General features: G+C 39.0%; 1 protein-coding gene and 1 long non-coding RNA gene across 2 annotated transcripts; one reads left to right on the forward strand and one right to left on the reverse strand.

Moving 5' to 3' along the window:
* The first annotated feature begins 1254 nt into the window (after positions 1-1254).
* LOC149186812 (uncharacterized) lies at positions 1255-5447 on the forward strand. The gene is made up of 2 exons (XR_016255719.1): positions 1255-2242; positions 2397-5447. It is a non-coding gene; the product is annotated as an uncharacterized LOC149186812 (long non-coding RNA).
* A 2961-nt stretch (positions 5448-8408) lies between these two features.
* LOC149186813 (uncharacterized) lies at positions 8409-12334 on the reverse strand. Its single transcript, XM_089411141.1, has 2 exons — positions 11064-12334; positions 8409-9199 (listed from the first exon to the last, which is right to left on the reverse strand). Exons 1-2 carry the CDS (start codon positions 12305-12307, stop codon positions 8707-8709), a joined length of 1737 nt encoding a protein of 578 aa, XP_089267267.1. The 5' UTR covers positions 12308-12334; the 3' UTR covers positions 8409-8706.
* Positions 12335-13399: the final 1065 nt, after the last annotated feature.

Here is a 13399-nt window from a genome sequence, read left to right on the forward strand (position 1 = left end):
AAATGCAAAGGATAAAAGAGGGTAAATGTAAACGCTGTGGTGAGAAGTGGGACCCCAAACATAGATGTGCTAAAGGAAAAGAACCAAAGAACCTATATAAGTGTGAAGCAACCATTGATTCGAATAGTGAAGATTATGACATAGAAGACACAGAAGACGCCGCAGAATTCTCACCAGAATTAGATGACGGAAGTATTCCGCAAGTGTCATTATCAGCCATGACAGGTATATCACAACCTCAGACCTTAAAGTTAAAAGGACACATAAAGAAGAACAACGTAGTGGTTCTCGTCGACTCTGGAAGCACACACAATTTTTTAGATGCAACCATGGCAAAAAGACTCAATATATTTTCATTTCCCTTACCAAACATGAAAGTGATGATAGCTAACGGTAAGAAGATTGAAAAGGTGGGAAAATGTCATAAGGTTAAATTGCAGATTCAAGACTTCAGTTTAGAGTCTCCGTTTTTCACAGTACCGTTAGGAGGAGTAGATGTAGTTTTAGGTATCCAATGGCTACGAACTTTAGGTACTTATGCCGCCAACCATCAAATACAATTTATAAAATTCAAATGGGGAGGTCAGAAGTACAAGCTACACGGATTCCAAGCACCAGAAAATCATGTTGTATCATCATCTCAGATGATGAAGTTGAGTCGAAGAAGAGCACCTGCTTATGCAATACAATGTCACCAATTAGAAATGTTATCTACAAATATGATCAGAGAAGAATCACCAGAGATTCAAGTCCTACCTATGAAGATGCCGCCTAATACAGAAATTGAGCGTAGAACAGAAGTTAAAACAGAGTCAAACCCCATCAACATCAAGCCATACCGATATCCACATCTCCAAAAAGCGGGAATTGAGAGATTAATCCAAGATCTTTTAAAGTGTGTGATTTTGATCATCTTGGAGTATCTGATCAAGTGGAAGGACTTACCCGAAGAAGACGCTTTTTGGGAGAATGAATCATTCTTCAACAACATCCGTCGTTACATATGCTTTGAGGACAAAGCATTCTTTCGAGAGGAAGGCAATGTTATGTAAAAAATAGTTAATTTTAAGTTTATTAATTAATTTAGGTTTAGTTAGGCGAAAGGGCACGATCATAAGATCATGCCCTTTCCCAAAGGGTGCCCGTGGCGGTATATAAGCCAGGCAACCCAGTGTAAATCATCATCATCATCTGTTTATTCATTTTATCAATAAAATATTTTTATATATATCTTCTGTTATCCCGAAGTTTTTACACTTCACAAAGACAAAGTATGAGTCCTGGTCCGGCGATTCTTCAACTGCCGAGCAGAGTGACCAGACTCGTGTGGTGGAATCTGTGAAGGGCATTGATCTCCTTTGATATCTGCCCTCTCATCTATTTGATCGCCACTCTGTTTCCGCGAAGAACCACGTGGAAGACGGAATTCTTGATTCTATGCGCCCCGCTAAAATTGTCGGTGGCCTCCTGAAGTTCTTTGGAGGAAAAGCCTATCACTCTGTCCAATGCCACCAATTCCGACATGTTCGAAAGAAGGCTCGATTCGATCTCGAAACTCTCTGCATCGCCTGCGTCTGGCTTTATTGTCTCTGGTTTGCTTCGCCTTTTTCTTGAAAATCAAATGGCTCCCAAAAACCAAGTAGCGCTTCTCCTACGTGCAATAATTGGTACATAAATATGGCTGCAACTCTTGTGGGAGGAAGGTGCGCAGTTATAAACGAAGGCAAGCGCCTTCGCTATAGCAGGAGCAGGGGGCGGAGAGAATGGGGTAGAAGGGGGAATCACAGCGCTGTGGTAGAGGGGAATTAGCAGAGTTGTGTAGTAATGGCTGCGGGGGACATTGGGCTGATAGTTTATACTGTCAATGAAAAAGATGGAGGCAGTGGTGGTGGCGCTGGCAATGGCAATGGTAACAGCAACAGCAACCCATTTGGGCTCAAACACGGACAAAGTCTGTGCAGGAGAAGAAATTGAAAATGAGACATGCATTCAAGATAAGACAAGCAGCACTTGATCTCCATACCACACCTGGGAAGCATGCTCTTGGCGTGGCAACGTCTCTTTTTAATTTAATTTAATTCGCTTTATTATTTTTATTTTTTAACATTCTCATATCATATCTAATGGCTTGGTTCAATCTTCATGGGGCTTGCTTATGGCTTCTTCTTGGGGCATGGCCTTGCTTCTGGTGGTCTTCATGCTCAGTGGGGTATGGACTTCGAACGGCCATGACTGAAAACTGGTGAGCCGCTGAATTCTGCTTTCTGTCACAAATGTAACGGCAACGGTATGGCTTAACTAGAGGGAATGAACCATTTCAATTTGTAGCATCTAATAATGCACAAATTCACATATCTGCACCGTCAAGGTCTGTGCAAACAAATGTTCCAATGCAGGTGGCACTGGAAACTTTGGAGGACATGTATTTGGCTTGCTGCATGGGAGCAATTTCAGAGCGTCTCAGGCTGCAAGCTCACAAGATATCCAGGGCACCATAGATTTGATGCGCAGGTCCTCAGAAACACAAAACGATTCTCATGATCAACATCGTATGGTGCACCAGGGAAGTAGACAGTTTACTGACGTGCAGTTGTTGAGGTCTTTTGAATCATCTATTTACGACACTCATCAACTGCTGTAGCTCTGATCTGTTTGGTCATACGGCAGTATTTTCTTTGCCGTCGGACTTGAAGCTAACTGTTAAAACTTCATTATGACAATTATCTATATTCTCTAGTTGCAAACAATTACTTTCAAGTTGCAGTTACTCTTGCTTAATTTGCTTGTTACCATGTGTGGTCCTGGTTGTTGTCTTTATCTAGAGTACAATATCATATTCGAATGGGTTTTGCTATTTTAGGTCAATATGGGTAACATCATCTATGCACATGGCATCAATTTGATGATTACATTGATAGGCTGAACTGGGAATGGGTTTATAAGTTGTCCCTCTATTTCTGTTGAATTTTTGAGCACTATTTTGTTTATGGATTTGATTCGACCTCATCATTTCATGGAGACAATGATACCAGGTAATTGACAGTGATTTGGAGTTGTGTAGGATCTTTTCCATTTTGTACGCAATTTCCAACCCAGCAATCGCCAAATCTCCTATTATTACAATATTTGGGTGCCTATTGCAGTAGTTATTGGTTATCAGTTTGGAGATTTATCCCAGCAGGCCATGATCTCTCTTCTTGATGTATGTGATGGTTTAAAATTGAGGAATATGGACTTGTGTGTATGGCATCTCATTAAATGATCAATGGCTGATCTCCCTTTAATCTTTATGTACATTCAACAATATCATATTTTGACTTGTTATACGTATATTTCATATTATAACTTGTTAATTTTCTTCTTAATCTATATGTATATTCAACCGGATCATATTTTGTTTTGACCTGTTATATGTATATTTCATATTATAACTTGTTAAGTTTCTTCTTAGATGTCCACTATTGCAAACACTTTCCACCATCCAGACTCACCTGCCCGGCATTCGCAGGGCAAGTTGAAATCATTCATGGTTCATGGTGGCTCCAACCTATTTGGTGATACTTTTAGTCAGTTCCGTCTAATTTTGTAGCAATCTTATTTTCCATTGTCGGACTCTGGTGATATAAGAAATCGAAGTTCATATTGATCCAAAAATTGCATTCTTATTAAATTTGTGACTAGAAAAAGCTGGTATTGTCTATAATATTAACTTGTATTTGAACCTTAGTATAGCATTTAGTTAAATGATCAATTACTGATGTTTCTTAATTCATTAAGAAACCTAATTTCTTTCAATATATTTGATATATTTTAGCCTCTTGCAAATTTAGATACTAAGAGGATGAAGTATCTCATTACAGTCCGTTAACCAATTTCCTGGGAAGATGTTAAGTTTCTTTTATGGGGAAACCAGAGTTTAGAACTGTCATCTTCATATTCAGGGGCTCTACATGGTGAAGTAATCTTTATTCAGGGGCTTACATTAATGAACTATTTGCATGGTGATTCCCTGTTTGAATATTTCAATCAGATTCTTAATAAATACCTACTCCAAGATAGATTGTGTTGAACCATCTTCGAGAAGGTTTCAGCGATATCACTAGTCTATGCCATTCATGGTTTCAGCCCTGCTCAGTGATGATTCTGGCCCAGCAGCACATAGATGTTTAATAAATTTGGGATAAAACCAGTGGTTATTTAGCACCTAATCACTGTATGTTGAGAGGGACCCACACTCTCAGCACATAGATATTTAATCATCTCAGCCTCCTCAGGTGATAGATATGTCTGAGAGATTGAGTGCCACCACCGAGACATCCATGTTTCTGAACGGCTTAACTACACTGAATGAACCATTTCAGGTTTCACAATTTGTAGCATCTAATAATGCACAAATTCACATATCTGCACCGTCAAGGTCTGTGCAAACAAATGTTCCTGACCCTCTGTACCATGAGATGCTGAGGATACCGAAGGAACAGGAGCGAATTAGAAAGCCTCATGAAGAAGAGGTACTTCCAGAATATTTCCATATAACTTCTCTATTCTAAATTTGCTAAATTTGTTGTGCAAGATTTGGTAAGTTTGCTTTCTGCTATTGCTAGATTTGTTCAGCCAATATTTATTAGTTTACCTAGATCCTGATGTTAGCTTATTAGAAGCTGCTTAAGTATGTATATGAACTTGGAGCATCATTTTAAGCTCACTACATACATTTCTTTCTATTTATGACAGAATACGCGAATCAGAGTTCAGTTTGAGAAGGAATTGGAAGAGCTGAAGAGATTTTATCTTTTTTTGGTGACTTGTATTATCTGCATTCTCAGTTAGCATTTGATTTCAATTTTATGTTGATTGCAAATTTGCAAACCATGTCTCAAAACTTCATCTCACATCATTCACTCCCTGGGAGGAGAGCTTGGTGAAATCCTAATCATATATTTGCCATTCCAAGCATAGTTTTCAAAACTGGCCAGTCTGAACCGGAAACCAGTCAAATCGGCCGGTTCATTAGCCCTAGCCATCAAACCAGTTGGAAACCCGGTTTTCTGAGCAGCTAGTGGATGAAAAACATGTAGGTAGTAAAGAAGCCCTACCCCCGCATTGATTCCCAACCAGCTCCTTTTCTTATAAACATTTTCCTCCCATCCATGGACTATGAAATTGAAGTCCTTGTACTTCTCCAATGGGTGCTCAAATTCCATGTCTGTGATCACAGCATCTGAGTCCATCCACCATCTCCACTCAGCTTCAGGGTGAGCCACCATGGCTGCCCTAATCAAAGGAATTTTGGCCCAGAAAGTGTACATTTTCTGATTAAGGAGGATTGTGTTGTAAAACATGTCCAAGCCATGGATCCTGCAGTAGTCCTGCTTGTTTTTGAAGCACCTCAGAAGCAGATGATGATGGGCCTTCAACCATTTTTGTCTCTTGAGGTAAAGTCAGAATCAGCATAGAAATTATCAGAACTTTTCTCCCACTCATCCATTGACCGATACAAGGATTCCTCTTCTTTGCCATTCATTTCATGTTCATTGCTCTGATTCTGTTGAACAGCAGAACTCACATTTTGATTTTCTCCCACTCATCCATTGACCGATACAAGGATTCCTCTTCTTTGCCATTCATTTCATGTTCATTGCTCTGATTCTGTTGAACAGCAGAACTCACATTTTGATTTTCTTGAGTAGCAGCAGTCACATTGGTATCATCAAACCTCTGGATCCTGAAATTCCATTGTGCTGAAGATTGTTGTGCTTCAATTGTGACAGCTCTATAAGCAATTCCATAAGAGCAAATTCTCCATAAACTCCAACAGAGTACCAGATCAATAAGGTACAGCCGGTCAAGAAATTCAGGTTACTTGTGCGGTACAACAATTATTAGGAAATCATAAGGTTAGAGCTGTAGCTATGAGTGCTACAGATGGTTTGACGAGAGGAATGAGAGTGATGGACACGGGAGCTCCTCTAAGTGTTCTTGAGCTCACCCTCAGGGCTTTATCAGGATATTTTTTATTGGATACAATAGAAAGTTTGCCAGAACTATACTTGTTTGTACTTCCTTTTCAGGAAAAGACTTCATACGTTCTCCCATCCAATAGGTACTAGATGGAGATTCCCAAGGAAGGAATTCCTATAAAGTTCTAGACTGTATATGTTTACTTTGTATATTGCCAATTGGTTAAAGGGCATCTCAAAAATTCTAAACATAAAATTAATCAGCATATGGTTGAAACAATGATCTCTTAAGCTTTTAAGTTTGGCACAGATTGAATCAATCAGTACCTCCCTTCTGTGATTGCTCTTTATTGCACGGAGAGTAGCTAGGTGCTCTTATAACCTGGGGTGGAAGAGATCTGTCACGTGTGTCACATGTGGACTGCTAAATAAACTAAAATGAAAAGGAAACAGAGTTCTGATCTCATGTCAAAAAAGTAGAAGAAAACGGCCCAACAAAAATGTATAAAAAGTAAACTAGCATAGATCTGTCTCAACACTGGATTTTTTATGTGGCTAGAGATTTTTTTGATCTCTATTGGTGGTTAAGATCACGGGTTAAAGTAGATCTCAATATATTTGCATGTAATAGGATATAACTTTGATTGGATAGTAGATACTCTATATTGGTAGGCTGACTTCTGCATGCAGTGCTTCTTAGTAACAGGTTTATAATTGTTCCTCTGCTAACAAGACTGACCAGTTCTGGAGAAAGAAGCCCAGAAAAGTTCCAGTCTTCTCAGGATTACGAGTGCAGTAAATCAAGCCCATACAGGCCATTGGATGGTTATAGTTTAAACTTTCAAGGAGTGCTTGATTCAACAGATACAATTTTTTTGTGTTTTTCAATTTACATAGTACCAACTTCTTGTATTTGGCACGTGTAAAGTTTTAACACATTTCATACTTTTGATTGATTGTGCAGAGAATAAAGGAAGCTTGCCAATCTGTGGCAGGGAGGCTCTGGAATGCAGAAGAGAAGTAAGAACTTAAAATCTTTTGTTAGAGAATCAATTATAATCTAGTCAATTGCATTTTGTTTTGTCAATGAGTGAGGGTAAGCTCTTAAATGGAATCATCGAGAACTAAGGCACTGAAAGATTCATTACTGTTTGGCAGATTTGGCCATAAAAGAAAAGAAATATGGCCGTTTATAAGCACTTCATTAGATCTACCATCCTTACTAAAGCTTTCTATAACATCAGCATTCCAAAAAAAGTTAATTGTTCGCTGATAACTACATACCCTACAATTCATTATTTTGTTGCTGTCTATGATATTAAGTAAATTTAAATCACAAAGATGCATCTCTGATGTGTTTGTCTCCTTGTCCCCAAAACCGTGGTTCAATCTTCATACTATGAAATTCATAGTGGGTAAGAGTCTGTCTTCTGCTGCTTCCCATATGCATAGATGTTGTTAGGTCATTCTCCTAGTGGCATCTGGTTTGAGATCTTTCCTGGACACCGGGTCAAATTTGTCAGGTTGCATCAGATCCCTTTGATCATTTTTCAGTTTTCAGGTCCATGTCTCTCAGTCTCTGCCAGCTGCCAGCAAAGCGAACTTCTCCTCAGTCATCCTTCACCCCTGTGTTAACCGATTAGTCTGTCACTGTTTTACCTGCATATCGTATGTGATGAAATCCGAGGCTCTGGAAGTCATTTTTCAGAGGTATTATCCTCTTTTATTTTGTTAACAGTAACTGCTAGATTGTATTATCAAATTCTGAGTTGGCCATACAGTATGATTACAGAATAGTGTTTACAGAGCCAGATTTTCATTAACCTTCCTACAGATGGCCTGCTTTTAATATGTTCTCCTAACTAGGACAACCAAAATTCCATGGATGTCTGTAAGTAAATTCTCTGTAAAAAACATCTCTATACTTGCAACATTTTGCTTTCATATCGGTTTATTAGGCTACATGCTACCAGATAAAACTTTGTCTGTGTCAAGAATTACCAAGGGAGCTGTGATATTCAAAGGACTGCGAAAAAAGAGCTCATAAGGTCAGTTCACTTTTGGTTCACGAAGGTCTGCCGTCCCAGGGGCCATGAGAAGAATGCTGCTTCCGAAATCTCGAGGTCTATGTAGGGTTCTCTTACTGGCTCGGTCGGGCCAGCGCAGAAAAGCATTCTACCCCACTCAATGCAGGGACTTGCTGCGTCGCAGCCCTTGTTTTAATATAAATCTTTTTTATTCATTAGTATAATAAAAATTCAATTAATTCAATTTACCATTTATTTTATTTTATTAATAATTTTTTATCATTATATTAAATTTATAATTAATTTTAAAGATAGTATATTATTTTTAAGTTTAGAATATTTTTTGAAGTACAAAAACGTTTCCGAGTCCAGAAAAGCTAACAATGATACTATGAGAATTGTGAATTTTAAGAGAGAAAAATGAAACTGAAACCAAGGCGAGAAAAGCCAACGATGATACCATAAACTTAAGGCCAAGCTTTGACCAACTTTGAAGAAAACAAAAATAGATGCCAGCCCCTTTTGTTTCAACTGAGAGGCTATGACCATTCAGAACAGAAAAATAAATGAAACATCTCAAGCTTGTTTCGATTTTTTTCTGGTATCAAGCTTGTTTTCAATTTTTCCTGGTGTTTAATCCAGGGAAGTTTCAGGTGAACTTCAAAGGCTTTTTCAAACAGAGTGACACTGCAAAAAGGTCAGCATTCATCAGGACCCTCTTAATCAGTCCGCCAGAGTGGACACAGCTGGGTTATTTGCTTGCCTGCCAACCACACTCTCTGAGACTCGGCTTTATCTTTAACATTACACATAACCAGGTTAGCATCATATCCAACAAACCCTCTGCTAATGGCCTTTCCATTTTTCGCGCTGTATAAAGTGATCTGCCTTGATCCCTGCCCCGGTGTAGCAACTGTCATCCCATTACCGACAAATGCAGGCCTGTAAATTTGAGAACATTTCCTGAGCATTAAATCCACATGTCCCTGAAGCTTGTAAAGGGGCTGTTCAGGACTCCTAACATCGTAAAGAAGTATTCCAGGGTCTTTGCTTGCAGACAAAAACAGATGTTCCTGAGATGGGCACCACTCCACTACATTCACACCAGTATAGTGGTCAGATTCAATGGTAAGTGTACAGGACTTTGACTGGCGAAGATCCAGGATACAAATCCTATTGTCGGCTCCACAATCAGCCAAAATATCCGAATCTCTGCAGATATTAAATACCATTAAGAGTAGTAATGGAAATCCTACCAAAATCAAAGCAGCACATTGAAGCAAATCCAAAACACAGTTACAATTAACAGAAATAAAGCATCAAGCTCTCTGCTTGGAAATACACATAAAAATGTACTTCACACAACTGTAATGGCAAGAGTCATGAGAGTTTTCAAGTTTCAACTCTGTTGTGTCCAGGTAAATACATGCCGAGGCCCACATGGAATCATTTCTTGAAACCTCATCAAATGTATGCTCAGCATTCTTGATTATTTTAATGAATGCCATTGGGGTTTGTCATTTTTATATAAAAATTTTAGGCGTAGTATAATTTGTTTTTATATAAAATTTATGGGTAGTCTAATTTATAGATAAAATGGTTTTTTTATGACATTTTTTTGGTTAATTTTAATCAAATCAGACAGAGATTGAACTTGAGTTTAAATTGTTTAATCCGCGTAATTTGAATGCCTTAGGAGTTTTTCAGGGTGCTAAATCCATTTATGTATTCGAAAATGTATTTTAAACAACAAAAATCTTGAAATTGTATTACCAGATTTTGATGAATTCCGGTGAAAAAAAGCTATTTCATCTATAAGTTAGAGTACGCCTAAAATTTAAGGTAAGCCTACAGCATCTGTTCAGATTCAACTAATCAATAGGAATTTTCATACTCAGATAGAAAATGATAACAAATAAAGTTTTTTTTTTAATAAATAAAGTTGAGTTTAGATCACGGCCAGCTCCAATATTGGATGGAAGAACAATCTGTTCATCAGTGAGGTGTTAATGTTATCACCAGGATTAGGCAAGATTGTGCAAGTTGGGTTGAGCTTAAATATCCAGTAGAATAGTTTAATTTTCCCTATAATAACCTCCATCCCCAACCCCTCCCATGAGATTTGAACCTGAAACTTGATGGGACTAAACTTCACACAAACCAAATAAAATATACCTTATAAAATATACCTTATAGGTAAATAAATAAAGACCGTGAATAGATGGGGTAGAATTTTAAAATAACAAATTTAACTGTTTGAGACTTTCACTTGACAAGTCCATGAAAATATAAAATAAATCTGAGGACAAAAGTCTCATGTTTAAATCCAGACATGTCTAACTATAACTGTATATTTGGGCAATGCAGGCCCACCTAAAATTTATAATGGTAATAATCGAAATCTACTAATCGAAATCTACTATATGTTACCTGAATAATACGCCGTCCTCTTTATACTTTATATATAGCCACACTGAGAAAGCATTCTCTTAAGTTTAAAAAAATTACAATACAACAGCTGCCACTATGATAAATAACTGAACATTCTTGCACGGTCATAGAAAGTAAACATTCTCAGTAGTTTAAAAAAATTATTATACAACACCTTCCACTATGATAAATAATTAATCAGAGGGTTTTGGTGATTGAAGGAATAATGAATACTGCCAAAGGGTCATTAACTTACTGGTAAGATTGACAGTCTCAAACAGATTGAAAGTCTCAAACAGTGCGCTAAGATTTTATTAATGTTGTGATCTGTCCACAAGTACAAGCTCTAGCATGATTTTCAAGGGTATTGTTGTCTGAAGGAATAATGAACAATCTCAAATGGTCATCAATTTACTGCTACGATTGACGGCCTAAATAGACCACTAAGATTATGTTTTGTTGCGATCTATCCCCAACTCCAACTTCTATCATGATTTTCGAAGAGCCGAGACTGCAATTTCTGGAGCATTTTGATGCAATAATTACACCTCGGGCCTGTTAGTTAAGCGAAAGGATCTAACCATATTCACAGTGGACTTAAAAGAAGGGTTAAAATATGTCTAAAAAAGTTTAAAATAAACCACACCTGAAGCAAATTCCTCTGATAGGCCCACGGTGATGTCCAGAAAAGGTCCTGTCTACTTCAATGCCAGAGTCTCGCAAACTGCAAAACCCCACGGACGAATCCTTAGAAGCGGTGGCAATTCTACCATTGAATTCCTGCATCCCAAAAATGCCTCTGGAGTGCAAATTGTCGACCTCTGCTACAATTGGAGGAGTTTGGCCCGCCAAATTGGAGGGTTCTTTGCTGATATCCCACACCACAAGCCCTCCATCATTGGAACTGGATAGCAGCTGCACCATTGAACCCCGTTTCAAAAGCCTCACTCCAGATATCCAGCTCCTACACCCCTTCCACGTCATCAGCAGCTGTTCAGTTTCATCCTCACAAGCTTCCGCTGCTTCAACGCGGGTTCCGTAGACAGAGATCCCACCCGCGTGGCCGCCGGCCGCCAGCAGGACACTCGAACCGCCATCCAAGACTGCCACGTCAACTGTGTAAATCTTCGTCAGCGCGGGGTCCATCAATTCCTTACCGACACGTCGGAAACCCACGAGTTCCGCTGTTGCCGTGGCGGAGCTAGGAAACCCGCAGGCCTTATCTTCCGGCATGGCCGAACACATGTACTTGAGCACGCAGGAATCGTCATATTGAACTGTGGGCAGGTCGAGGATTCTATCCTCAGCATCGTCAAAGACTTCTAATGGAGCTTCAATTTCTGTAGAACTGCACCAGCGCTTGCTTCTTCTGAGGGGAACTGCGGGCTGTGGAATCTGTGGGGATTTGATCTTGGGACGTGGCGGTGGGCGCTTCTGAGGGCGTTCACCCGGGGTTACGATTCCCAGGGTTTTGAAAAACTCGTTATTTCGACGAATGTTTTCTTGTCGTTGGTACTCGTAATCGGTCATGGGAGGCGGTGAGGGCTTTACAGGATCGACGGTTATTGCACGGTTGTTTTTCTTTGAGGGAGGTTCGGAGTTCGAATCTGGCTGCAGCTGCTTTCTTTTGAAAACTGAGGGTTCGCTTGGGGGTGTGCAGACTCTGGTGGATTCGGGCATGGCTGTGTTGTCGGGCGTGGTGGGACTGGGAGGGCTGTTGGGGACGCCATGATCGGGTGGTGGTTTTGGGGAGAAAAACAAAGAGATCGAGGCTTGCCGCAGAGTTCTGGCGGAGGAGGAGGAAGTCGCAGAAGGCATCGCTCGTGACCTGTTTCCTGGCAAGGAGAAAAACGGAAAACTGGTCTCTGGTCGTTGGATTTTCATATTCATGTTCCAACAATGGACTGACAAGGGCGGGAAATCATAATGGCGGGAAATCTCCTTCTCAATAAATATTTCTTTCATCAAGAGCTTTTTTTTTTAATATAGAAGAGCATTAATAATAGTTTCCCTCCGAAAAAAAACAAGGATTTTACAGCAGGTTAATATTAAATTTTTTATTTTATTTTTAATTATATGAAATTGAAATGGTAGTATGTTGGACTAGTTTGGGTGAGTTCTAATAATAAAAAATTGGTTAGCACCGTAAGGTTAAAAATAATCTAATATAAGTTAGATATATTAATAATTTATTTTATTTTTAAGAAATTTAATGAGAATGAATGAATGAATAAACATTGTTTTTAACCATTTAAGTTATTAGTGAGAAACATAACAAATCATATTCTCAATTTATTGGCAGCTTGACAATAATGAGAGGGAGGGGAGAGAGTGAATAAGTGTTGTGTCGATGGATCAACTTTTACACATTTTTATCATTTCTTTACAAATCACTCATTATTCAATTGATTAGCGAGCATCACAAGACGTTAGCAACAAATAACACATGCATGAACTAGATCATATGAGCAACATATATAACATGAAGGCACGTAAACATAAGAGCAACACATCAACACATGAAAACGGGATGTGAGGTGGAAACCATTTCTGGAGAAAAACCATTGTACTTTGTTTGTCTTCTTCTTATTATTATTCAAAAAATTATTTGCATCATACACTAGCCACCACCAGTGTGCAAGTCATGACTTGCGATGCACGTGAGCAACCACTTGGTCCAGGCCACTATTTGGTGGAAGCCACCACTTCCACAACTATGCAGTGCTTAACCTGTTGCGGGCCCCTACCTCCAATAGTTTCTCAGGCCACCACATGAAGGAAGCCATCACTCCTTGAGTAAGCCACCACTTGCCACATTGAAGGTCCCAACCCTCTCATTCTTGTGGATCACATTTCATACATTTTTAGATTGGGCCCACTATTCTCAACTCAAATAATTGTAGGCCTTTCAGGAGAAAAACCATTGTACTTTGTTTGTCTTCTTGTTATTATTCAAAATTCTTCTTTACATCATACATTGCC

Source organism: Pinus tabuliformis, chromosome 3_1 (assembly GCF_031772625.1).
Source record: "Pinus tabuliformis cultivar Carrire ecotype Pingquan chromosome 3_1, CPIR1, whole genome shotgun sequence".
Taxonomy (NCBI): Eukaryota; Viridiplantae; Streptophyta; class Pinopsida; order Pinales; family Pinaceae; genus Pinus; species Pinus tabuliformis.

Excerpts from the sequence above, each read along its gene's own strand:
- LOC149186813 (XM_089411141.1), bottom strand. The coding sequence starts at position 12,307 with ATGAATATGAAAATCCAACGACCAGAGACCAGTTTTCCGTTTTTCTCC. Across the intron at positions 9,200-11,063 it reads ATCAGAGGAATTTGCTTCAG|AGATTCGGATATTTTGGCTG; the intron begins GTGTGGTTTATT and ends TAATATCTGCAG.